Source organism: Barbus barbus (assembly GCF_936440315.1).
Source record: "Barbus barbus genome assembly, chromosome: 43".
Taxonomy (NCBI): domain Eukaryota; kingdom Metazoa; phylum Chordata; class Actinopteri; order Cypriniformes; family Cyprinidae; genus Barbus; species Barbus barbus.
In genome coordinates this window covers 15,897,466-15,925,183 of record NC_136721.1, presented here as the reverse complement: position 1 = coordinate 15,925,183, position 27,718 = coordinate 15,897,466, and the positions used below count along the sequence as shown (strand labels likewise).

General features: G+C 40.4%; 1 protein-coding gene across 1 annotated transcript in view; it reads right to left on the bottom strand.

Moving 5' to 3' along the window:
* Window positions 1–27,718, bottom strand: part of LOC306862311 (transmembrane protein 132C) — a 135,125-nt gene that overhangs the window by 84,138 nt on the left and 23,269 nt on the right. Inside the window, exon 2 of the mRNA XM_079405060.1 lies at window positions 10,394–11,300. Within this exon, the coding sequence (XP_079261186.1) occupies window positions 10,394–11,300 (907 nt within the window). The remainder of the gene's footprint in view (window positions 1–10,393; window positions 11,301–27,718) is intronic.

Below are 27,718 nucleotides of genomic sequence, written 5' to 3'. Positions count from 1 at the left end.
AAATACTTCGGGATCACTTATAACACGGCATTAAAATTGTTCATGGATGTACGGCTTCTTTTAATATTTCTTTGGACTCGCTCTGAAGTGCCTTAATATTAAAGTGCTTTTTCATGAAACATCAAACCGGAGCTCCTCTTATTTTTTCATATGCTACTGATCGCTGTTGTCTGTGGGAATATTTCAGGGAAACCGCATCTGATTGTCCAAATCAGTTATGAGTATGATGTATAGCTCACAGGTATGATGATGAAAATTTGTGCTATATTGTCACTGAAAAAAAAAAACGATTCAATGAATTTACAAAATTCTTTTAAGGTAAGTGGTTGCAATCAATTTATTTTAGCTGCATTTAAATAAATTTAGTTGACTAACTTTCAACGTATTTATTTTTTAATTGTAGCTCAAATAAATTGCTTGCAACCACTTACCTTAAAAAATCTAGTATCATTTTTTTCAGTGCGATCTGATCTCACTACAAACAAAAGCTACACAAATAAAGATGTTTAACAGGACCTGTGATTCAAACTTCAGAAGCAAATGTCATGAAAAGGCTGGAAAATATACACAGTAAATATATATATATATATATGTATATCACTCAGACCACCTTGACAAATTTCATATATTTTGGAGGTTACAAAGGAAGCAAGCTTCAGTATACCTGCATATGGGTAAAAAAGATCTTCAAATAAATCATGAACACTTCTGTATTACTATTAAAATTGCCCATGGATGTATTACGGCTTCTTTTAATATTTTTGGGACTCTGAAGTGTCTTAATATTAAAGTGCTTTTTCATGAAACATCAAACCAGAGCTCCTCTTATTTCTTCATACGTTACTGCTCGCTATTTTCTGTGGGACTATTTTAGTGGAGTTCAATTGGACCACATCTAATGGTCCAAAACAGTCGAGTCTGATCTGTAGCCCGTAGGTAAAAAGGCATGATGAATCGCAGCACATACGCAGGATTAATCTTTCTCATTAACGCCGAGCTGTGAACTGCAGCTCCACATGACCGCACAGGAGGTGTAGAGGCTCTTTAAACATGGACGGCACTTGTTAAGGATTACATCGGCCGCGTCTCATTTTACGGCCAGGAAACCACCTATATCTAACACTCTATATCTAACATATTTATGAGGAAAATGGTGTGAGTCAGTTCAAGGCTACTGGGATATGACTATTTTTTAGAGCTTATTAAGAGTCCTAATTGGAATAAATTTGGCAAGGAGCCATTTTTTGCACCACTGTTCTAACTGATACAGTTTTCTAATTATGCGAATATATGCTGGTTGAAATACAATGCTGCGTGAACTCAACCAATCAGCACTTCCAGCGAAGTCCCGCCCCCGAAAGTTTGACCTTTGAAAAAGTACTACCTCGCGGGCAGGGACTTTCTGAGGGGCAAATTTGTACCCGGAACTTTATTTAGATCCTGGTTCCTGCAGTGGAAACACACCGAGCACCGGCCCAAAATCCCTAGTTCCTGGAGAAAGTTCCTGTGGTGGAAACGGGGCTAAATGATCACGAATGATTCATGCAAAGATAGACGCATTTAGGTAGATCGGGGGTGCATTCCCTTCACAAACAAACTTAATCCACTGCATCTTCAGCGGCTCAGATATCGGGAGCAAATGACGACTTCTATGTTCATTATTACATCCAACAACAAAACACCTCAATCCCTTAGGAGACATTCTTATCTACATCTGTTCCGGCAGTAAAACAATGGCGGACTGATGACAGAACACTCAGGGTGGAGCTAAGGTAAGACACCAGTCCAGTCTGTGCTGAAACACTACTGTCAATCAAACTATCGTGGGAGGGGCCTGTCTGTGTGATGTCAAGAACTAAGAAACAAACAACAACTGTGAACTAAGAAACAACAACAGAGTGTCTTTAAAAACCCTCTTTTGTGTGGAACTAATTATTTCTACCATGGATATGAATCTCAAGTTGACAGTTTAACAGCTAAGCCCAAACATCTTTTACTAATTCGATAACATCACTTTAGAACTAATAATGAAGGAACGTTTAGTTGTTTCATTAAAAGCTTATTGTAGTACTGTATTAAAAATGCTCAATGCATTATATAGAGTCAAGTAGTTTGAGAGAGAGATGGACTGAGCAAGTGTGATTACCTGCATCTAATACAGCATTTATACTTCAGCTCAATCTCATATTCACAATAAAACATTAGGTTGAATATTTGCTGAAAACACTGAAGTAATTTTCAAATAGACAAAATCTTTATTAACAAACCACATATTTGAAGTCTAAACAACTACATGCTCACCTAAAAAAAAAATATTGCACACTTCAAAAGGCTCTCAGCCAATCAGATTCGAGGACCAGAAAGAACTGTTGCATAAATAATAATAATAATAAAAATGTATCACATAAATGCAGCCTTGGTTAGAATAAGACCTCTATCAAAACACTGAAAACATTTTATCTTCATTTTTTATCTTCATGCATTTTAAAGAGTTCATTTATATGTTTGGATTGCAATGGTAGAGCAATGCTGTATAGTCTAAGTAAACCTTTGAAACTGTGTCATGCAAATCACATTCAACACTAACTTTCTGGCCATTTTTGTGCCACTATCTGATTTGAATAATTCCTTGCAAACAACATGTGCAAATAAACAATGCTATCAGTGAATTCCCTTAAGAGAGTCTGTCCCAGGTTTATCGATGGTCATTTTTCATTCTTAATCTGAAAACCATAAAATCCTGACAGGTTCCTGTTAGTAGATAGAGCTGACAGGGCAAGAATCCCAGGAGACATTCAGGAGTTAAAAAATAAATAAAGAAATAAAAACCAGGGACACAGTGAAAAGCAAAAATATATGTTTTTGTGCAAGAAACACCAGCTTGTTTTGTTCTTGGCTGTTCTTCACAGAGAATTATAGTTCTGGTGGATGTTGCAGAGATCAGCGATCACAGACAATGTTGGGTTTCTTATTCTTTTACAAAAGTCTACAGATATTTTTTTCATGTGAGCAGGGCTCACTGTAATCTGTTATGGCTGTGTATCTAGGTCTTATTAATAGCCCTTTTTAGCACTTTTGCAACCACAGAGATTACACCATCATATGATCATCAATGCATGTCCTGTTATCTGATGATTCTGGGATTACCGGACCTGACAAGAGATCCCCCCCACGAGCTGATCAAGGCTTAGCCACCCGCTACACACTCTTCCAGAAGCTTCTGAGGGCTTTGCTCCAAATCACATGCTTAAAGCGAGAGATAAAGGCCCAACCAGGCTCAGTGGTGCTGATGGCCAGAATGAGGTCATTTCCAAGCCTTGAAGCATACTTCACCAATCCCCATCTAGGGAAACATCTGTCACTATTAAAGACTTCCAATTGTTCTCCCCATCCAGCAGTGATCAAAAAGATAAGTACAGGAGGCAGACAGGTGTTGTAACTCACTTTGTTTCAAAGTCTGTAACTGAGTGGTTGCTTTTTTCACTTTGCACAAACATCTGAAACTTTGACAAAACATTCCCAGATTTATCTGCTTCAAATTAAAGTAGTTTAGAAATCTATAACTACACAAAAAACCCCAACTGTAAATCAATATGAAATGAGAATACAAAGAGTGTCAGAATACAAAGAAATGGTTGCAGCAATTTAACAGCTAAGTGTTTTACAAGAAAATACTGTTTCAGGCTTCTACTTCAAAATTTAATGCAATGTTTTATTTCACAATTATAATTCATTTCTACATAATTATTATGTGAAATTTTCTAGCAATTTCTCAAGTTAAATTTGTTTTATCAAATTATTTTTAGTCTAGTAAAAATGTAAAACTGCAAAAGTAATTAATGGAACTGGCTGAAAGTTGTTTAATTTAACATCCAATATCAGCCAATAAATATTCAATATCAAACCATTCCAGCTAATAAATGGCCAATATTGCAAATATATATAATACCGTTTAAGTTTAGGGTCAATCAATTTTATTTTATAAATACTACATATTTATACTATATATAAATACTACACGCACGCGCACACACACTATTTTATTCAGTAAAGACACATTCAATAATTTTTTTTTATATATATTTAAAATAGAAAATTCAGAAATTGTAAGAACATTTCACAATATTACTGCTTTCATTGTATTTTTATCAAATCACTGCAGTCTTGATGAGCACAAGAAACTTTTTTCAAATACATTCAAAAATCTTACCAACCCCAAACTTTTAAACAGTGGTGTTAAAATGCATTCAAAACTTGCATTGTTTTACAACAAAGTTGAGGTTTAAGCTAAAACTTCTTATACCACTATCATGGACAACAGTTTCTCTCTGGGAATAAGTCAGGTTCTTCAAGTCAAAAAACAAACAGCTTTACTTGACAGTGGCGGCCTGCTGTGAACTGCGGGGAGGAGCATCTGAGCACAGCACTGACCATCCACAACACTCAATGTTACTCACTCTGATCATGGTTTAGCCTAACAAACTTTCACACTTCAGAGAGAGGCAAAAGCACCCATTCCTCCCAGGACCCCCCGGGTCTGTGCAAAATAGGCGAAGTGAATAATAATTAAGGAAAAAGAATCATCCGGTGCCTTCAGTCAAATAATGACAGCCACCGTGCTGAAAGATTGAGAAATTCATGGGTGGGGATACATTAAAAATCATTACCAAGAAATGTGCACACTAAGATTATTCGCTGCGGGCAGCCGCTGTTTGCTTTGTGGAGGGAGTCTGTGCGGCAAGCAAATCAAACTAGAGCTTGAGAGCGAATAAGTTTTCCCTGTGCACAAATCACTAATTACTTATTAATGGCCAGATAAAGAGAGTCTGTGCCTTCAAAGTAAACACGTACCAGCGACCCTGGAGGGGCAGAAGGAAATTGGGAGGAATCGCTCTGTAAACTGTGATGGCAACTAATCAAGTTCAGTGGCTCTTGCAGCCTCCAATACATCGGTGAAAAGGCCAATTCATAGCCCTTGCTCTAAAGGGACACTGAAAATAAATGCACAGAACCATCTGTGTGTGAGAGAGAGAGGCAAACAATGGATGAGACAAACACCATTTCAGAAACATCAGGAAGAAACACGTATTTCATCTGTACAGTGAAGGCGAATGGGGACCAAGGAGAGCTGCGGCCACCATTGACATTCATTGTACAGAAAAGAGCAGCTTGTAATAGGGATGCACAACAGATCGGGATGATACATATCAGTTAATGTATTCTTCAATACTGGACTTTTTTACAGTTAAATATCTAACACCTTTAGAGATAAAGGCCTTTAAAAATACTGTTAAATGTAATATTTGAGAAGGATTTCTCAAAATAAAAATCAATTTTTCACTGCACTGCACATTACTCACAGCATAGTTTTTAGCATCTCATTTTGAATTTAAATAGACAAAATAGCACAGAATTTTACTATCAGCCATAACAAAAATAATTATCTGTATCAGCCACAATATTAGTATGGGTGCAATCCTAGCATGGGCAATTTATGTGGAAGAGCTCTGCATGGTGTTCCACATAAAAAAAGAAAGTCATACACACAAATGATGATAGAATATTCATATTTGGAAAACTGTCTCTTTAAGAACAAATGTATTATATCAGAACATGATTAATATATGCATAAATGTGTTACTACACCCACAGTAAGGCATACTGAAGTGACTAGATTATTAACCAGAGGACAATGGATCTACAAAATTGCTGTACTTAAGTGCAAAAATGCATTATGTGTGGCCTTTAAATCAGCTATTTAAACATAAATCTTTTGCTTATTCAAAAAGGAAGTCAATAAATAATGTGAACGCAACGCTATTAAAGTGAAATGCAATAATTATATTCACCGTCATTCATTTATTTGACACACCTTCAAATTCAAGACAAGCAGATTCATGTTTATAGACCAGTCAAATGACAGAGCCAATCAACTTTTGGTCATTTGTACTCATCTGTATGGTGTATATATGCAATTGGACTAAAATTGGATGAGGAAAAATATCTCTGCTATAGCAAAATAAGAAATGGTCCATAAGGAATGATTATTCATTTGCATGTATTAGCATATATTCCACTGGGACATGCAGAAACGTGTAAGATTGTTTAGTCAAAACTACAATACAGCAGGGGCTATTTATCTTTTGAGAGGTTGTTAATTTGTTCGTGAGGGAAGCGTGTTTCCATTTGCATTATGAATCAGGTGTAAATCCCATCTCAACATGTTACTGCTCTCCAAACCACTAATGAGGCAAAAAGCAAGGAAGTGCAAGCTCCAAATACATGACACTGGCCTGAGAATTAAAATAATACATTTTCATCACCAATAAACTTTATAATATTACAGCCATAAGTTCTATTCTCAAAGAAAGATTAAAAATATTGGTTGGTGGGAATGGTTAAGAACGGTTGTAAAATTTTATCTAAAAATCATGTTTAAAAATAGCTAATTTTTTTCCAGAGCATCTGTGTGATTTCTCTCATAAGAGACCGGAAAGTGGAAGACACAAATTAAAAGGTTTACATGCATGGGTGAAAAATACTGCTTCAAAATATTGAATTTCTATTAAATTATTATTAAACCTTAAATTATTTAAATATTATTTTTACAATTGGAACATTTATTTGAGTAATAATAATAATAATATTTAAAAAATATTTTTTACATTATCATGCATATTACTTAGGGCTGGGCGATATATCGAACGCAATGATCATGCGTAGCTCTTCAGTAAAGCCAGTTCCGTGAGTAGCGGTAAATCTCCATCACCTGCTTTCAAATGGAGTGGCATTTAATACGCAGAGCCGTAGTTCACTGACAAGCTACGCAATATTGACTTCATTATCGCAGATGAATCGCCTTCGATAATGAACTCGATATTGCGTAGATTGTCAGTGAACTACGGCTCGGTGTATTAAATGCCGCTCCATTTGAAAGCAGGTGATGGAGATTTACCGCTAATCACGGAACCAGCTTTACTGACGAGCTGCGCATGACAATCGCATTCGATATATCGCCCAGCCCTAACATTACTTCATCTATAAATAAATAAAAAGTAGATATATTTATCTAAATGTATTTATTTCAACATAAATTTATTTGTAGATTTTCATTTGTTGATTATTTCCAGCAGTAGTTCGCCCATGCATGTAAATATTATAATCTATACATGCTGCAAAAAAACAAAAACAAAAAAAAATATGAAGATGCACTTTAAATCTCAGTCCATACAGTGTATGGTGTATTCATTTGAACATCATGCTGGAGGAAGTCTGGCATTCAGATGCGATTCTCAGGAGCTATTCTGTTTTACCCTGATTGTGTTAGGCAGGGAAAAGCTGATCAGGGAGCATTTTTATCCCTAGGCTGATGATAAGATGAGGAGATCTAGCTCCAAGAGCACCAGCGACACAACCAGTTTGAACCATGTGCTGCTGCCCAACATAACCTCCTCCCCTCCCTCTCAAGCACCTACACAACTACACAACACATCAACAGCCAGGGACCCTAGAGAAACAGCCCTATCAGCAGCGCTCAGCTGGTCACTATTTTAAAAAACTGTTTGGTTGGAACTCGGAGCAAAGCCCAAGCCGAGAACAGAGCTGTGCCTATCTCCAGGGGTTGAGGGGACTTGGAGCCATCACAAAGACATTTAGGCATCAAGTAGAGGAAAGGCAAAAAAAAAAAAAAAACTTTTATAGGATCTTATCACCAGTCTTTATGAACACAGGAGGAACTACAGTGAAAACATCACTGAACAGTTTCCCACAGCACCACATCACCCAAGACATCACAAATGTACTTGCTATTGAGGACTAAACGTTTTATTTCTGTATTAATTAAAACTGCCCTGATAACTCTATTAGAAACTGCTGCTTCTAATGTTAGAGCACCCTTGGAGAACATTTCCGAAAACAACGCATCTGCCAGGAGCTTCTTTATTTCTGTCTACATCAAAAGCAATTCATTTCTGAGCTTTTTCTTTCTGCATTCTAAGCTTCATTCATTGTTCTAGTAAACACCCACTATTCGCAAACGAATTAGATGGGAGCAAAACTGGATTGTATTGAGACCGGAACACTTAAAGTCTGTTAATCATGCAGGAGATAGTGGCCGAGCTGTAAGTCAGTGGTAACCGAGGTTGACAAATTTGCCAAGGCTGTTAGCGTATAACTCGAAACATGATTTAGATATCAGGCGTGAGAGAATACAAACAGGAACGAACATTAATTTCTCTCACGGTCATTTACTCACTTACACAGATTGTCTTTAGTTGCTTCATCAAATCCGCTTGTTCTAATTAGAGCTCAACACTCAATGAATCAATAAAGAATTTTCTCACTTTTGCACACTGGGTTGTTAGGAAAATTAATTTCAAACAGGTCATCTTGTGGAGTTTGCACAGCTCTTTCCTTAATAACTCATTTGTATTTAGTTGTATTCTACTAATTAAGAGTTAAATCTACTAATTGAGAGTTAATTAGTAATTGTTTTTAAAGGGTAGTCTTAGCCTTTGGGCTATGTAGATTTCACATAATGAATGTCAAGATAAACTTTCAAATATGTTCTTCTAGAAGGTGCAGTCGGTTTATAACACCTATCGTTAAAGTCCAGTGCTTTTGAAAAGGTGAGATCCAGGTTTGTTCTGTTAAAGGGATGGTTCGCCCAAAAATGAAAATTCTGTTATTAATGACTCACCCTCATGCCATTCCAAACCTGCAAGACCTTTGTTCAACCATAATTTTATGAAGCTACGAGAATACTTTTTGTGCGCAAAGAAAACAAAAATAATGTACCTTCATAACATTACGGTGGAACAACTGATGTCACATGGACTATTATAACGATGTCCTTACCTTTCTGGACCTTGACCTTGACCTTGTTAGGACCCTTGCTGTCTATGGAGGGTCAGAATGCTCTTCAGATTTCATCAGAAATATCTTAATTTGTGTTCTGAAGATGAACGAACATCTTACATTTGGCACGACATATGAGAGAGTAATTAATGACAGAATTTTTATTTTTGGGTGAACTATCCCTGGTAGAAGTCAGTCAAATTAGACGAATTTCAACATGAACAGGTTGCATGACATGTCCTCATCTTTGAAAACCATAAACAGAAGCTACACAAGGTTAGGGTTGTAACGATATACCGGTATGGCGGTCTATCGCGGTTTGAACGTACACGGTTATCATACTGTAAACATTTGCATATCTACGGTTTAAAAAAAAAAAATATATATATATATATATATATATATATATATATATATATATATATATATAATAATCTCACCCGCGCATATGCTTAATAGACTGCTTCACTCTGCTGAAATGACAGAGACAGAGATTGTATCTAATCTCCATCCCCCGCCGAAAAAAGTTTGCAGTAAGGGAATACTTTGGATATTAAAAAAACAAAAAAAACACGAACGTGGGGTTGTCCTTGAGGACGAATCCAATTTGCAAAAAATGTGAACGCAAAGCAGGCAATACATCCAACATGTTCGCTCATATTCGCGGACATCATCCCTCCGTGCAGATAAAGGTATGTCGCATTGATAAATTATAAGGCCGTATAATTTCTGTGATGCAGAGGGAATCCCGGTGCTGTCGTGAACATGGGACTTACAGTATAACGTTAACGAGGTTGCCACTTAAAATGCGCAATCTGATGGATGGATAAATCAAAAGTAGATATGAGTGGCGCCGTTTTATCTACTACATACTGAAGTATGCATGCATGACACTAATGGTGTTTTCAGCATCTACATAAACACGAACATCAGCAGAGCTGCTCTGAGAGAAAAACCATTGTCAAATACACTAAACTCAAAGGTCTGCTACAACCCGTCAAAATAAAAGTTCAATTTAACCAATTTAACCAATATTTTAAATAAATTTGCATTGTACAATGTACTTAAAAGTTATGACAATAATAATAATATTCTTTATAATTATTTATTTAAACATTATTTTTAAGGAATATCATGTTTGTCCATGTAATAACTTAGAATACCTCTGTTGTGCAGCACTTTGTCAAAAATAAATGTTGTTCAATTTTCATTTGATAACATTTTAAAACATTAATTAAAATGTTAAAGTGTGATATAGATATATACATAAGGCTTATGGCTTTATTTTGTAATTTTTTTTTTTTTCATGATATTTGCAGGTACAGTATTAGCAGTGCTGCAAATATTTTGGGGGGGGGATGGGGGAACAGTTGGGGGCAAAAAATATGTCATCACAAATATGTCAAAAAATGGTTAACAAACTCCTTTTTTTACATTTAGTTTTGAGTAATTATCAAAATGTCAGATCTGCTCTTTTCCATAAAATGAATAAAATAAAGTATCACTAAAAAAAGTATTACAAGATTTGATCACTCACCTTAAAGTAAAGATCTCTACTGATGAAAGCGTGGAGACCGCTAGGAAGGCTGACACCGTCTCCCTCTGCCTGATGGGTCTGGAGGGAACCATCACGACAAAGTTACTGTCCAAACGCAGCTCAGAGAGCGGCTGAAATAGGCGTACGCTGCCGATCCTGCGCATGGGTGTGGGCCCTGAGAAGTACCCGGCAGGGCCCAGCTGCCCAGTGCGGATGGAATTGGTCTTGCGGGAGTCCTCCGAGCTGCATTCCCCAGTGTTGGTGGATTGTAGCATGTAATACAGCTCCACAGGAGTGCCTTCAATCAGCTCGGGAGATCTCTGTCGACCTGGTATGACACTAGGGGGACTGAACCAGCTAGGCAGAGGCTCCAGTTCAGCCACACACAGTCCGAGTTCCCCTTTTAGACGACAGGTGCCTCGTACCTCTTGGGTTTCGTGGAAGGCGAACATCCTGACACATGGCAACTTGTCCACAGCACTGTAATCGTCCCAGTCCCGGCCCACAACGTAGAAGAGAACCTGAACCTTCGGCCAACTTGGATGGATTCGCTCACTCATAATAAAAGTCTGCACTTTCCAGTTAAAACTAAAGAGAGGAGAGGAAGTGGATGATGGTGACGTGGATGAGGGGTTATTGAAGAGTCCCGGGCCCAGAAGCTCTGCAGGAACAGGTTGTTCTACATACAGTGGCCCGTAACTGGCATTGACTGACGGCATCTTTCTGGCTTGTTGGATGAAGAAAAGTTCTGTACGAACCTGCAGACTGGAGTTCCTCATGATGTCCTGGTTGGCCTCCTTCAGGAAGAAGGCCGACTCTGCATTCAGCACCTGGTATCGGACCGGAAGATAAGTCGGTATGGCACCAAATCTCTGCAGTCCTTCCATCAGCATCCGACTGTCGATGACTGACAAATAACAGAGAAGACAAAAAAAGACATCACTCATCCATCAGACCTCTAAACCCAACCTTGCTACTTGCATGCTCTAAAGTAAGAGTCATTTGTCTCCCGCCCCATTCTGCAATCCCATCTCCAGGCAACTGGACTCTTTTATTGAATGCTTTCAACCAACAGTTCACTCCAGATATTTGGGGTGATGGAAGGACCCAAGAGGCTCCATTGATTTTGCGTCACAGCGCTGGTCTGAGAGAAAGAGATGCTGGAGATTTGTGACAGCTGGTGGCAGACAAATGCTATTGGTGCTTAAGGCAGACACTACAGCACAGCAAGATGATGCTTATTTACCATTGTGCAACATGAAGTATTTTATGGTTTGTTCAAAGGTTTTGCCTGTGCAATATAGATTGAGTCTGGGGATATGTTCTACTGCATTTGTACAGAGTGAGTTAATTTTGTTTTATTATTCTTTTAATGTAAATCACCAATAATAAATCATATCATCTCATGAATATTGAGTTAATATAGTGGAATCAGTTTGTTTTGTTTCAGGGGAGCCAGATATTGAGAAGAATAATGCAAAATGTCAGTGAAGAAAGGTGGGAGAAAAAGTTTACTCAAAGACTATTTTCCTGTGGGACTAAAACATTATTCTTTTTGGCAGCAATAAAAAAGGAGAGAGTGAGGAAAAGTGAGAAAGATAAAGAGTAAAGACTCAAAAGAAAAAAGAAATCAGAGAAATAAAGCACAAAGGACACACTGAATGCAGTGCTACACCAAACTTATTAACAAGTGAAATTTTGATTTCTTTTCAAAAAAATTAAAACATAAATAAAAAATGTGCCACCTAAAAAAAACTAACAAATTCATTGAATCACAGTCACTGTGTCTTTCTTTTGGAAACAAGAAGAATATAACATATCTAATCATTTAGAAGAATCAGATGGGCATTTTCACAGGAACATGGCAGTAAACCAGCAATTCTTAGTTTCTGTCTCAAAAAAAAAAAGTATTATGTGGACAATGTGTACTGAAAATTACAGTGAACCTTTACTGAATTACTTCTAGTGAACCTTTGTTCAAGACGTGATTAAAAAAAGAAAGAATGGAGACACGACAATGTTAAGATTTAGGCCAACTACTATTAGCAAGTTATGGCTGATAATAGATAAATGATATTATATAGATACATTTGTCAAATTTACATGATACTTAAATATCTGACAACAGATCTTGATCATTAGGATACAAATAAATATAGTATGATATTCTAGTATGAAATTCAAGCATTTACAGCACATTAACTCATATTAAATCAAATATGCAATATATTACAATATAACAATTATCTATAATATAGGTAATAAAAATGTAATTAATTATACATATATATTTATATTTATTATGTACATAATTAATATGAATAGAAGAATTATATCAATATTGGTTGACATTACTGATGACATATATACAGATTTATATGGGTAGTTGACAAATAAAAATTGGACTGTGTCCTATGGTGTGACGTAGCAAAAATGTAAAAAAAAAAAAAATTTACAATTACAAATAGCATGAGAGAGGATTATCTTCAATGTTATAGAAGTTTTTTAGTTGTTTTTTTTTATTTTTCCGTCACACCATTGATACGTCATTGTGGGAAGTCGTGGCCTAAAGGTTAGCGAGTCGGACTTGTAATCCGCAGGTTGCGGGTTCGAGTCTCCGGCTGGCAGGAATTGTAGGTGGGGGGAGTGAATGTCCAGCGCTCTCTCCACCCTCAATACCACGACTGAGGTGCCCTTGAGCAAGGCACCGAACCCCCAACTGCTCCCCGGGCGCTGCAGCATAAAATGGCTGCCCACTGCTCCGGGTGTGTGTTCACGGTGTGTGTGTGTGTTCACTGCTGTGTGTGTGCACTTTGGATGGGTTAAATGCAGAGCACGAATTCCGAGTATGGGTCACCATACTTGGCTGAATGTCACTTCACTTCACGTCAACTACCCATATATACATCATGGAAAGAAAACAAGCTCCGCAGGGCAGAAACAGTAGCTGTATAGAGCAGAGGGAAGAGGGCTAACAAGAAAGAGACACAAGCGAGACATAAGCAGACGGTGCCTGAACATACATGCCACCCTTGTCCTCAGAGCCAATTACAAGTGAGATGGCAAGCTTGTAGTGACTTATCTAATCACTTCACAACAATGTTGCTCAAACCCACCTCAGTATACAAGAGCCAACCACACACTCATACACACATTATGCAAGTAAAATCTCAGTGCTCTAAGCAGAAAAAAACTAAAATAACTAAATCCATTCATGACTGAGTGATAAAAGAGGGAACGTGTTACACTGTTTCATCTCGCTAGATCAGCTGAAGCTCTCCTAAAATTAGCATATGTTCATCCTAAACTGTATTCAAGGCTTAATTAGCTGGTGAGCCAAGATAATTTGCTGGGGTTAAAATAATACTGTGTGTACAATTTTGATACAGCTCTGAATATTTTAGTTAAAATCAGAGACGACTCAAGACTGTTGCCTCAATGAAAAACATCTAACCGCCCTATAACAATTGGTTGAGCAGTCAGGTTCACAACAAAGTACCAGACTGCATTAAAAACAAAAGTGTTAAAAAAGTGACATTCAAGCTTCTGTCATCATTCTTTGGTGAACAGACAGCCTTACAATTCCTACTCAAAGAACATTCTGAATGATTGCATGACAGATAATTTTACACTATAATAAAAAAAAACCATGGTGTTTCATTTAGTAATTCATTAGGATAAAGACCAGAAAATAATATTCTAGCATGAAAAAGGTTTATAACTTCCTCTGTTTTTAATGATTAATGTGTGGGGAGAGATCATTCTTCATTTGAGTTGGTATCTAATTTTCGAAAAGGCCTAGGGTTTTCTTTTATGGTTACATTATTTTTCGTAAGCAGACTCTGGTTAGCAGAAAATATAAGAATTAAAGACTGAACTCTTTCATATACATCGCTTGACGGCTATAACACTTCCTTGATTTGTCCGTATCAGTTTAGTGAGAGTTTGATGGCTTAGACAAGACTCTGGGTAACTGAAATACATGCTGACAGTGCCACATAAGCACATGGTAAGTGGCGATTTGGAGGCTGGAAAACGGTCCCAACTTCAGATTCTGGCCTTCAGGGAAAGTTAGCATAGTAAGGTTTTGGGGCATCATAATTGGATTGCCCTTGGGCCATTTTCTCAGCTGCCATTATAAAACTTGTATAATCTCACTGTAAGTGAAGTAGGAGTTGCACGGGATAGTGGCCAACTGCTGAGCTGATAGATAACATTAATAATGGTAATAGTTCAGAGTGCCCACACTGCATACATTAAATGAGTAGGTAGCATTCAGTGTCTGAGGTTAACACCAGCACTTGAAGGCGAGTAGGACAAATCTTTCAATGGTAGCCACTTAATAGAAACACAATCAATAAGACAAAACATATCTTAGTTCACTTGAAAAATGAGGGAAAATGAGGTGTTCAGACTGCACAGACATGGATACCTCAAACAAATTACAGCCCGGCACTGCAAAGAAGAAAAAATAATACTTAATGTAATGAACTTTCAAGTTTTTAACAGATAAAGGCCCCCTAGAGTCAATAAGGTTTGGAAACACAGAATGGTCTCATTCCTCATTTATGCAGAAACAACTTACAAACATACAAAAAACAGGGGAAAATAGTCATATAAAAATTATATAATATTTTATCAAAATGAATTCAAAATCAAACCAAAATCAGTAAAATTACTGTAAATTGCACATCGTATTGCCAGATTCTTTCCAATATACAGCCGTAATCATTATCATTTATAAATGAATAATCTAGAACATTACATTTCAGAAGTAACTCCACATTGAACATAATTACATGTTGAGTTAGAACAAGACAGAGACAGGGAGGAAGACAGAAATGGCCCCAGCTATCTGGGCATCGAGCATCGTCGAGCAAAGGGAGAAAATTAAGATGATTTCAAATGTTTGGAGATGTGAAGCAAGCAGAGGGGAAAATGAAAGATTCTGAGCCTATGGAGAGGATGCCACTGACAGATGTATTGGAAAAACATAGCTTCTGTCACATGTTTAAATAGCGAGTCTTTCCTAGCCACCATTAAGGCTAAAAAAGACATTTTGTTGATTTTAGAACTAGGCAAAATTGCACCAGCCACTTCAGAGCTACTTGACATGGCTTGTAGATACAGAGTAAATTAACCTCTATTGCTCTGTTGACATCAGAACGATTGCTAGTTGCGAACAGGCTGCGATCAGCCTCGATTGAGCTCCAAAAATAATAGCTGTTTAGTCATGATGTCGGTTTGTAGGCCAACCCAGAGGGCTGATTCACCGTGGGTCCCATTGGGAATTTCAATGAGGTTTTTAGAATAGCAGATTTCAATTTATGAATAAAATAAGGTCTAACATTACTTGAAGAGACTTTCACGTTCTACAAAATAAATTACAGAGTCATAACTCAACTATTACTTTTGTAACCATTTTGTACAAGTTTTTAACAAGTTGCCACATGAGGTCATCTTACTTGTCAAGCACACTTGGTTTCAGAATTCACAGTTGAGAGGACCCTGTAATTCATAAAGATTCATAATTCTTAAAGATCTCAAACTAATGAATTGTAGCATATGTGGTTGAAGAAAAGGTTTAAACCTCCTAAAGATCTTATTTTACTCAATAATCAAAATCTGTGACTCTACAAATGTATTCAGAATCCCAAGTTTTCAATCTAAAAACTGAACAGCCTTATTGCTTTCTGGGAGATTCTATAAATCCATCTTTCCTCTTTTCCCCATTCAAAAATGACGCATGAAACATTATCATTTTCCATAATGATAATGAAGAAATTTTCAGAGACCCACTAATGGCAGGAAACTCTTGATCTGCATTCGTCATGCCTGGCTGCAGAAATATCTTCCACAATCTGCCCAACGTCACTTCATCAAAACATAAGCAATTGTGCACTAAGGCTTGTGCCCCCGATGAGACATCTAAACAAACCTAAGGGGTCAGAAACATAAGCACAGACACGTTTGAGTCCAGAGTGGGCTTTTCATGATTACATTATTGCTATCTATTGCTCACTGAGCTTGAGTGTACTGCCGTAAGGGCTGGAAAAAGTCAATTGACCCTGGAAGTCTGATGGCTCACTAGATTTGCCAAGGCATGAAGGAAGGAGGAGAAAAATCCGCTGATTTGAGCACCTCAGAGTACTTGTTATACCAACCACAGCTCCTGCTGTTGCACTCTGGGAGAGCTGGACTTTTTTATTTCAAGGTACCAGGCTTTGAGTATTGGTTTGTCTGGTGAGATTTTAAGCCATTCCAACTCTCTCCCAATCACCAGCATTTGCAATCTCAGCTCGATTCTGTAGCCCTTGACTAACGGATTCAGTCTGATGCTGAGCCCAGCATCGATGAATTATGGGAGAGCGTGCTTAAAAGGGAAGCAGGCACCCTGTCATACAGGATGACTTGGAGAATGATGTAATGATATGCAGGTACGTTCTCATTTAGAGTCATACCTCCGGGGATCACATCTCCTCGACAAATGAAAAATAAGTGAGAACAGAGGCTGGTGGGAGGAAGTCAAATGAAAATATGAGTGATGGCCGGATTATTAGAATCCAAAGCCTTCAACAATGAAAAAAATGACAACCACAAACCAGCATGAAAATATATGAGCTTCTTTAAATTTGCATATTTGGTTATCGTTCAACCATGGGGTTTTTGTTTTTGCTTTTTAGGCAAAATGTTGTCAGGGAAACAATCCATTGGCTATGACCAATTTGGCCAATGGCAGCTGATGGCGTTTCAGGGCTTTATTTTGTTTGGCTATTGGCAGTCAGTCTAGGAAGGCTGGAGTCAAGAGCAAACATGATGAACACAGAGGAGAGCTACTAAAATATGATTATTTGACTTAAATAGAATGGATAAAAGAGTGTGGATGCGCTAAACATAACTCTTATATAAAAATACCTCCCAACAACATACAATTCAGCTTTAGTTTTAAAGCAGCATCTTTACTAGAGAAAATATTAATATTTGTGCCAACTGGGAATAGCTCGGCAGACCATTGAAATGGTTTGACGACTGCAATTTTATTTCCTGACATATTTCTTATTGAAACAGAGGGTGGAATGTATTGAAGAGTCTGTTCTTTCTGTAAATATCAATGGTCTTTAGTTTACAGCTGAGTAAAACTGTGATTTGCAACTTGCTATTGCTAGTCAGCATAGCAGGTAGCAAGGAGATCTAAAATACCTGGAGAGAGCGCTCTTTTAGTATTCCCATTCATCTCAAAGGCAGCTGTCATGCAGGATTCAGTCCCCCGCAGATTTGTGTCAACTTTGGACTCTTATTTGGAAAGAATTCTTATAGAGTGCAACAGTCAGTTTCCTTAATACTGCTAACTGATTACATAGCTATGTTACCACTGCTAATGCTCCCAGCAGACACACAACATCATAAGTTGTTGATATCTGATTTTCGGTTTCGGTGATATATCGGTTGCGACTTCGGGTGACCAAAATGTCTAATGTCTAATGTTAATTTGATGTCCAATACCGACGTCAGCTGACATTGATTTATTTGTAGTTTTTAGGTTGTGTAACCAAAATCCAACGTTAAGTCAGCGCCAAATTGCCTGCCTCAAATACTGACATCAACCCAATTTTCATTCTCAACCAAAATGCAACATTTGTCCGACTTCATGTCCAACGTCAACCTGGCGTTATATTGACATGCTGTGCCTGCTGGGCTATGTCACTGAGAAAATTGGGTTTCGGTAATGTGATATACTTTTTTGTGTATTCTGCAAAATTATCATTTTATTTTACAATAAAATCTACATGTTAATGCGTACATTAACATATATATGGCTTCAAAGCTAACACATACGGGCTAATAGCTACAGAACCCCAATTTAGATTTCATAAGGTTCTAAAGTTAAAAGCTATTACTCAAAAATATGGCTGCTAATTAATCAAACATGGTGTTCCATTCAAAATATATAAATAAATAAAAACACTTGTATAATGAAAGCTCGCCACTGGTTTGGCCAGACTCCAGTTTGTGGGCATGAGCATGTGGCAGAGAGACTGTATCTCTGAAATTACACTTGCTGTTCTAACTGAGGACAGGGCTTTGAATTCATTCAGAATGCACTGTGGATATTTGGTGCCAATAAAACCACAATTGTGATTTATGCATGGCAAGATGGCATTTAATTGCATTGAACATTTTTTGATCTCGATGTAGAAACCACATGGGTTTTAGAGTGTTCAATTGAAAATACTTTAATCATGATCAGCATGACAGCCAAGTTCAATTCAAATTCAATCCATACTAAATTAACCCAGTGCTGGCAGTAACTAGCAGTGTTGAGGAAGCTACTCTGAAACTGTAGTTTGACAAGCTACAAGCTACTCGTAAGTTAAAGTAGTTAAACTACAGTCAAGCTACCCTTTTGGAAAAGTAGTTAGCTACACTACAAGTTACTATCAAAACGTAGCTAGCTACATTGAAACTACTTTTGATTTTTTTGAACAACGTATATTATAAATAACTGAATAAGTGTCTGAGGAATGTTTTAAGTAAAATATTTAGTGTTTAAAACAATGCAATACAATTATAATTTCAAAGAGTATTGTTTTATTACACACAACACTCAAATATCTCAGACTGTTACAAAAAGTGTAACCTTTACTTGTCGTTTCTTTGAGAGACATGAACTTGGACAAATAAGGCCATGGGTAATTAACGTTAGTTGTTTCTCCATCCTCCAAATCTGCCGCCACGTCTTGCTCCATCATGGATAATATGGGTGTGTCAACCCACTTCTGTACATCAGTGAACCGTTAGCCGCAAGATGCGTGATTAAACAACAGGTGGCGGTAATGGCAAAAAATGAGTTTGTAATCTAACAAGAAGAATATCCTTGCATCGCGCTGATTCGCGCAGGCTCGACAAAACGCAATGTAGCTTTTGCTCGCGCTACACCGCTACTTGCTGCAAAAAGTAGTTAGCTACTGGAAAAGCTACACTGTTTAAAAAGCAATTGAGCTACTGCCAAGCTACTGAAAAATGTAGTTAAGTTAGTAGCGTCGCTACTTGTAGTTAACTACTCCCCAACACTGGTAACTAGTACACATAGCGATGACACAAACTTAACTATACTTTTCAGTAGCGTGACAGCAGCACAGCTGGTTTCATAATAGTGCTGCTTTTCCAATATCCAACATATACCAGTATAATGTAACAAAACACTAGATAATCATCAAATGTTCTGTTCTAAATTGTTGTCTCTCTACTGAGCTCCAGGCTTTAGGGCTTCTGGGTTGTAAAAGTGTTTGCCATGGCTCAAAGTTTACAGACCCGAGTCAGCCAAGCAGCAACCAAACAATACTGCAAATTGCTTGTATACAAAAGCATGACACATCTTATTTAGCTTGAAGCAAACTTGTTAATCCAGATTATATAATATATAAAAAAGGACACAGAGGAAATTGTTTGCTAAGGAGGGGTTGGATTGCAGTGAATTGCATGGCTGTTCGACTGGAAATGGGTATGAATATTGTATGCAGTGCTGTAGTTGACTACCTCTCCAGTTCTAATGCCCACAAGTGGAGCACTGCAGTGCTTAGTCAGACAAATGACAGACAAAGACTGTAAAAAATGTGTTTGACTAGAGCAAACAGAGTTTATTGATGACTCTGAGAGTCTCAGGGCAATAACCACCACAAATACTCACAACGGTAGTCAATAATTATGGGTTTTTACTGATGATTCTTTAACCCAAAAATTTAAATTCTGTCATCATTTACTTACCTCCAAGTAGTTCCAAACCTGTATGAATGTCTTTGTTCTGCTGAACACAAAGGAAGATATTCTGAAGAATGTGGGAAACAGAGCAGTTTACTACTATGGAAGTCAATGGTGCCCCAAAACAGCTTGGTTACAAACTTTCTTCAAAATATCTTCCTTTGAGTTTGGCAGAAGAAAGAATTCATACTGGTTTGAGGGTGAGTAATTGATGACAGTAAAATGATGACAGAACTTTCATTTTTGGGTGAACTATCCCTTTAACATTCACATTTAGACCCATGTAAGAGGGTATGTTTGCACTGAAAAGACAATGACTTTGTTTGAATATGGTTATTATAGCAGAGTACCTGGTTAAAGTGAATTACATGACATGCCGGAAAACGACCTAGGTTACGTATGTAACCCAGGTTCCCTGAAGGGAACGAGAGCTGCATCCGAAGACGCTATGGGAACGCTCTCAGCGTCATTCCGCTCTGAATATCGTATGTAATCAGTCCAATTAGAAGGGCGAAGCGTCACGGGCGGGGTGACGTCACGACCAGGAAGTATATAAGCACGTGAGGCGGCGCCCGCGTCAGCTCCATGTCATGAAGCAAGCGCTGGCAGGGATGCCGGAAGTATGGCTGCGAGACGCAGCTCTCGTTCCCTTCAGGGAACCTGGGTTACATACGTAACCTAGGTCGTTCCCTTCCAGGAACGTCGAGCTGCGTCCGAAGACGCTATGGGAATGCTATACCAACGCCTCCATACTGACAAGTCCCTGTCTGTGTCAGGACAAAAGGACAGAGGAGCCTGGAGTGGCTCGGACATCAAGGTTGTAAAACCTCGCAAAGGTCAGGGGCGTGGACCATCCAGCAGCGTCGCAGATGTCCCGTATTGGGACACCTGCCCAAAGGGCCTTTGAGGCCGCCATACCTCTAGTTGAGTGCGCTCTGACTCCCAACGGATGGGCAAGCCCAGAGGCCTCGTAAGCGAGATTAACAGCATCCACAATCCATCTACTAAGAGTGGGCTTCGAAGACCCCTCTTAGGCGGACCATAGCATACTAGCAACTGGTCCGACTTTCTCCACAGGGCAGCTCTGTGGATGTATGCACACACACAGTGGTGCTTCTCCTGGTCAGGCTCCCTGAAGGGAGGAGGGCAGAAGGCCTGCAGTACGACCGGCTGTGGTACGACTGTCGGGACTTTGGGAAGATACCCCGGACGGGGGTAGAGAAATGCTTTCGCCATGCCGGGCGCAAAGTCAATGTGAGAAGGGGCCGATGAGAGGGCCTGAAGGTCACCCACCCTCCTCAGAGAGGTGATGGCCAACAGGAAGACAGTCTTAATAGTGAGGAGTCTATCAGTTATCTCCTCAAGAGGCTCGAACGGTGCCCTACTCAGAGCCTCTAATACCACAGCCAAGTCCCACGTAGGGACTCGTGATCGCACCGGAGGCCTCAGCCTAAGCGCACCGCGGAGGAAACGTATAACCAGGGGTTGTCTGCCCACTGACTGGCCATCGATAAGGGTGTGGTATGACGAAATAGCAGCCACGTAGACCTTAATCGTGGAGTGGGTTAACCCTGCGGAGAAACGAGCCTGCAGGAACTCCAGCACTGTACCAACTGGGCAGTTAATTGGGTCAGATTGGCGGTCTCCGCACCACGAAGTGAAGAGTTTCCACTTCAGGGCATACGGTTTCCTCGTAGAGGGAGCTCTGGATTGAAGGAGGGTCTCAGCAACCTCAGTTGACAGACCGGAAGCTACGAGTTGCGCCCCCTCAGAGGCCATACCCACAGCTTCCATAGCTCCGGGCGGGGGTGCACAATGGTGCCCCCTGCCTGTGAGAGGAGATCTCTTCTGACAGGCATCGGCCACGGGGTGCCGTCGAGAAGAGCAATCAGGTCCGAGAACCATACTCGGCCCGGCCAGAACGGCGCTACTAGCAGTAGACTGACCGCGTCCCGGCGCACTCTCTCCAGAACTCCCGGGAGCAGAGCGATCGGGGGGAAGGCGTACAGACGCAGCCTCGGCCACGTCTGCACCATAGCATCCAGACCCAGCGGGGCTGGCGGAGCTAGAGAGAACCAGAGGGGACATTGCGCTGACTCTCGAGTGGCGAAGAGGTCCACCTGTGCCTGGCCAAAGACCTTCCAGATCTGCTTCACCACCTCTGGGTGAAGCATCCATTCCCCGGGCCTCAGCCCCTGCCTCGACAGAACGTCTGCTCCCACATTGAGACGCCCAGGGATGTGTATAGCTCTCAAGGATAGGAGCTTGCCCTGGGCCCACACCAGGATCTGGCACGCCAGCTTGTACAAGGGGCGCGACCTCAGACCTCCTTGGTGATTGATATAAGAGACTACTGCCGTGCTGTCGGTGCGCACCAGCACATGGCGGTCTCTTAGGTCCGGGAGGAAGTGCTTGAGTGCACAGAACACAGCTAGGATCTCTAGCAGGTTGATATGCCACGATTGGTGGCGTCGACTCCACAGATCACGGGCAGGGTGGCCACTCATGACCGCACCCCAACCGGTGAGGGATGCGTCCGTCGCTAGCGAGACGCGGCGACACGGAGCTCCCAGCACCGGGCCCTGAACCAAGAACTGAGGATCCCTCCACATGTCTAAGGCACGGAACCCACGGCGTGACACTTTGACAGCGCGGAGCGAGTCTCCCCTCAAGGAGACCCCTCTGTTCTTGAGCCACCACTGTAGGGGCCTCATGTACAGCAGGCCAGAAGGAATCACGCTGGACGCTGCTGCCATAAGCCCTAGCAGCCTCTGAAACTGCTTGACAGTGAATGGCTGGCCTTGACGCACTCTCTTGACTGCCGTGAGAATCGACTCGATTCAAACATGCCTGCATCGTGGTCGAATCCCACACCATGCCTAGATAAGTGGTTCTCTGAACTGGAGAAAGCACACTTTTCTTGGCGTTGAGTCTCAACCCCAACTCTCTCATGTGGGCGAGAACGACATCTCGATGCCGAACCGCCAACTGCTCTGTCTGAGCGAGAATCAACCAATCGTCGATGTAATTGAGTATGCGGATGCCCTGCAGTCGCAACGGGACCAGTGCCGCATCCACACACTTGGTGAAAGTGCGGGGTGAGAGTGCTAGGCCGAAAGGAAGAACCCGATACTGATACGCTTTGCCCCCGAAAGCGAACCTCAGGAACTTCCTGTGAGAGGGAAGGATGGATATATGGAAATAGGTATCTTTGAGATCTATCGAGACAAACCAGTCCTCGGACCTGATCTGAGATACAATCTGCCTGACTGTAAGCATCTTGAACTTCAGCTTTCTGACTGAGCGGTTCAGAGCTCGCAGATCCAATATGGGCCTCAGCCCCCCATCCTTCTTTGGAACAATGAAGTATCGGCTGTAGAAGCCGGCGCGAGTCTCGTGAGGAGGAACCAACTCGATGGCTTCCTTCCTTACTAAATTCTCGACTTCTTGTTCCCGAACCAGAGCCTGCTCGGGGCGGACCGTAGTCACGCAAACCCCGTTGAACGGCGGAGATGGCCCATCGAACTGGATGGAATAACCATACTCTACCGTTCGCAGGACCCAAAGAGACACATCTGGCAGCCGCTGCCAAGCCGCTAGATGATCTACTAAGGGAATCAGTCTCTCGAGACTGACCTCTGGTGTTAGAGATATGGCCAGACCACTGTCTTGCAGACACGCACCGGCCTGGCCTGCTACCGCATACCCCCTGCCCACTAAGGATGAAGTCGTGCGCAGAGGCTTAGTAGGCAGGGTAGGAGCCTTCAAGGACGACGCCGTGAGCGGGGACAGATAGCTCGCAAGCGTCCGTTCAACCCGTGGCATCGTCCTGTACCCGCACGCGTCCAGGTCCCGCACATTGCCATAATAGTGTGATGCGGGGACGAACGGGCGGGACGAGAACGGTCTCGACCACGATCTCGACACCTCAGCGTGGAGATCGGGGAAAAATGGAAGGCTCCTGCGGCGAGGTGGTTGCCGCGAGCGCAGAAAACGCTCATCTAATAGACTTGACTGCGGCTTTGTTGATTTTTCGGGGGGCCAACTGATGTCAAGCTTGGCCACTGCCCTAGTAACCACCTCTAAAAGCTCCTCATACTGGGGTGTGGGCGGCGAACCCTCGTCGGCGCTCGACGCCTCAGCCTCCTCAGAGGACGAGAGACGGAGCTCCGAGCCCTCGTCTCGAGAGGAAGGAACCGCTCCCTCAAGAGACGGGGCACCAGATCTGGCGGTTACGGGAGGAGATAGGGAAATTCCCGTCTCACTCTCGTCCGCCAAATCAGCCTGTGAGCCCCACGAGTGCAGCCGCCGCTCTGCCTCAGCAAAAACGGGACCAGCACCGCGCGGGGAACTCACAAAGGCTCCCTCACGGAAGAGAGCCCTCTGGGTGCGGGGTGTGCGCAGCAAGAGCCGCTCACAGTGCGGGCAAACGGCTCCCTCGAGAGGTCAGTGGAGTCCAAAATAACATCGGACCCCACCGACTTTCATTGTATAGAGAAAATAAGACTTTTTTTTATTTTACAGTTACTTGTCAAACTGCTTGATGCAATTTCTATTTTTGTATAAAATCCAAAAAAAAGGATTTTAAATAATATAAAATAATATACAAATTATTTTATGTATATGCATTATGTATATATGTAGTGCTGCATAATATATTGTATTTTAATCATGACCACAATTCCTGCTTCTCTCAATTTATTAAGTATAATCATCTGTACTAATCACCCAGTTATTTATCCTGAAATTGTTACATTTTAATTTGCTATTTGTGTCATCATCCATTAATAACAAGCTTCCACAAATGTTCTTGGTTGCGGTTGCCAGATGTCAAGAGGTTAAATTCCCCAATCAGTATTTTTCCCTTAAATCAATACATTTTCTGCCCAATGGTTTATTTAATTTTTCTAACCAGGCAACCATGTACACATATGCTCTCTACATTACGGAAAAAAAGCTGATGAGCTGAAAACACCGGCGAGCATGTAATTTGGAGTTTAGTGATCTCTATTGAGATATTCTGCTCAAATAAAAGTGCAATACAGTCCTTTTTTTCAAGAGTTTGTGCTGTTTGCAGCAACTAAATCTGAGACCAATCCATGCAAGCTGACAATCTCTTGATTTGTGTTTTTGTAAAAGTGCAATAATTCTGATAATTATGAAATGTAATAAATTAAAATGACAGTGATTGTGCTCATTAACCATTTTTGAGCAAAATAATTGTGATTACCTATCTAGTTTAACTTATTTTACATGCAGCCCTACATATATGCCCTACATTTCACTGCTGGTTATACTCTGTATAATTGTGTATGTGACAAATAAAAATCTTGAATCTTGAATATGCATGTTTTAAGGCTAAGTGCATCTGCTCAAATCTTGTCGAGAACACCACCACCAACAACAACCACAACAACAAAACAGCAGTCCTCTTTAACAGGCATGAGATAAAATGCCTCCCATGCTAAATCACATCAAGAGCACCGTGACTACTGTGATTTACAACTTCTCCCCAACATTAAAGAGCTGATCATTATCAGAAGCACATATATGAGATGTATGCATCTGACTGAGAGGAGGCGAACAGCTCCAAACAATCAGTCACAGCACCTGTACATCGTCAGGAGCCCAGCAGCACGGGGAGAGAGGAGAATACAAAGCCAAAATGAGATGAACTCCACATCTCCAGTGTGCATGGCTCCAAGTTCAGACACATGCTATCTTTTCAGACACTGCCCCAGTGAAATGAGGCTCCCTTTGTTCCCGAGTAAAATGTCCCCCGTCATTTTGACTTAACACGGAGTATAGCGATATCTATCAGCTCTCCTGGCTCCCTAAGACATTGTAAGTAACAGCAAAAAAGTTGAGCCAGATAATTACCTCCCTCTGCCTCCGGTTTTTGCTGAGAAAAAGCTTTCCGTCGAGTTTCCCTTTTCTTTATTGCCAGTCATAAAGTACAGGGCCGCCTCATAAAATGTCTCTATATCACTGTGGCATTCTTCAAAAACCTGTTTTTCATGGGACATCGGTCCTTGAAATACTGGGGTACTGCACCGAAGGTCAATGGGCTGATCAGTGGCTGATAAATTTGCCCTAGAGATTAACCAACATGGCTTCCCTCCAAGAATGTGTCGTTCCTGAATGGCTCATGGAATTGAGGCGGAAAAAAACACATTTTAACTGACCAAAACACAGCCTATATAGTGGGGTCCAAATTGGTGAGGAGTGTTTGTGGTCACTGGTGTATAGAATTGTCAGAATTTGTTGATGCGCACTGCAATTGCAATGGATTATGGCAGGATTTATCTGTTTGGTACAAGGAAGTTTACCTCAGGGAAAGATTAGAAAAACATCACGGCGCACTAACAGTGAGTTTATTTGTCATACCCAGAGCCTGATGGGCTATTGGAACCTACAAGAATTCGACTTGAAATGCTTTTTTCTATTTTAATGAGATGAAAGCATCAAATCCAACACTTAAAAAAAAAGCTTAGGGGTAAAATTTGTTTATTTGACTTACACCCTTAAATGTTCATTTGGAAAACAGAAAAATCTCTTGGCAAATACAGTTGTTTTTCATTAACTCAAAGAGATCCAAAAAAGAAGAGTCATATGTCAGCAACCCTGCAGGATATTTCAGAAAAAAAAACTTCTCTATCGTTGTTTTATGCATAAGAAATCTCATTTTACCAAAGCTTTAGCTGCAGGAGTTGCCAACACCCCACACATTCAAATAAAAGTCAGCCAAGATCCTGGGGGATGTGTTTAAAGACCAGTTAAATTACATTGTCCACATCTCTACAACCGCACGGTCATACAGAGTTGTGCTTAACAACATAAGAAAACCTTTTTTTCTAATTATTTAAGTAAACAGTGATTTCTACTGTTTAAATACTTAAAAAAATGTAAAATATTTGAATGGCTAAAAAAACACCTATTCCACAAGCAATTAATTCCCAGTATATTCTCGTCTCTTTCTTGCAGTTCTTCTGTTCTAGCTTTTGTACTACACTGGTTGTCTCTTGAAATACATTACTGCAGTATTACTAATGCTGTTGGCTTTTGTATGATAAACAGCTTTTGCTTGTCCTTATTTGTAAGTTACTTTGAACTGTTCGATGATTAAATGTAAAAGTTCATGCACTTGTTCAATCAAATTTTCAATCTCTACACTTTATTTCTTAGTCCCGAGTAGGTTAAAAAAGAAGAAAAATATAATAGCAATTCTTCAGCTTTTCAGCTCTAATCGACGGTGATGGAGTACTTTTCTTAATCAGTTATAAAAGGAGTTGTCTTCTAGCGGGAGAGCAGGAAAGGATTGCATGCGACAGGGAAACTGAGGGAGGGCTGAGTGGGAACGCAAGTGGTACTACAATGGCACTACAAAGAGTGGCAAATGACTTCAAAATGGTTTTAAAATGACAGTCTGTTATCAGGTAATAGCTCAACCCACAATAGGCTGCCTTTATTCCATTTCTGTCAGGAGCAGAGAGAAGGAAGGCTACATACGAACTAAAACCCTCCACCTCCTACACAGAACTCAAGAGGAGAGCCGTGAACATAAAT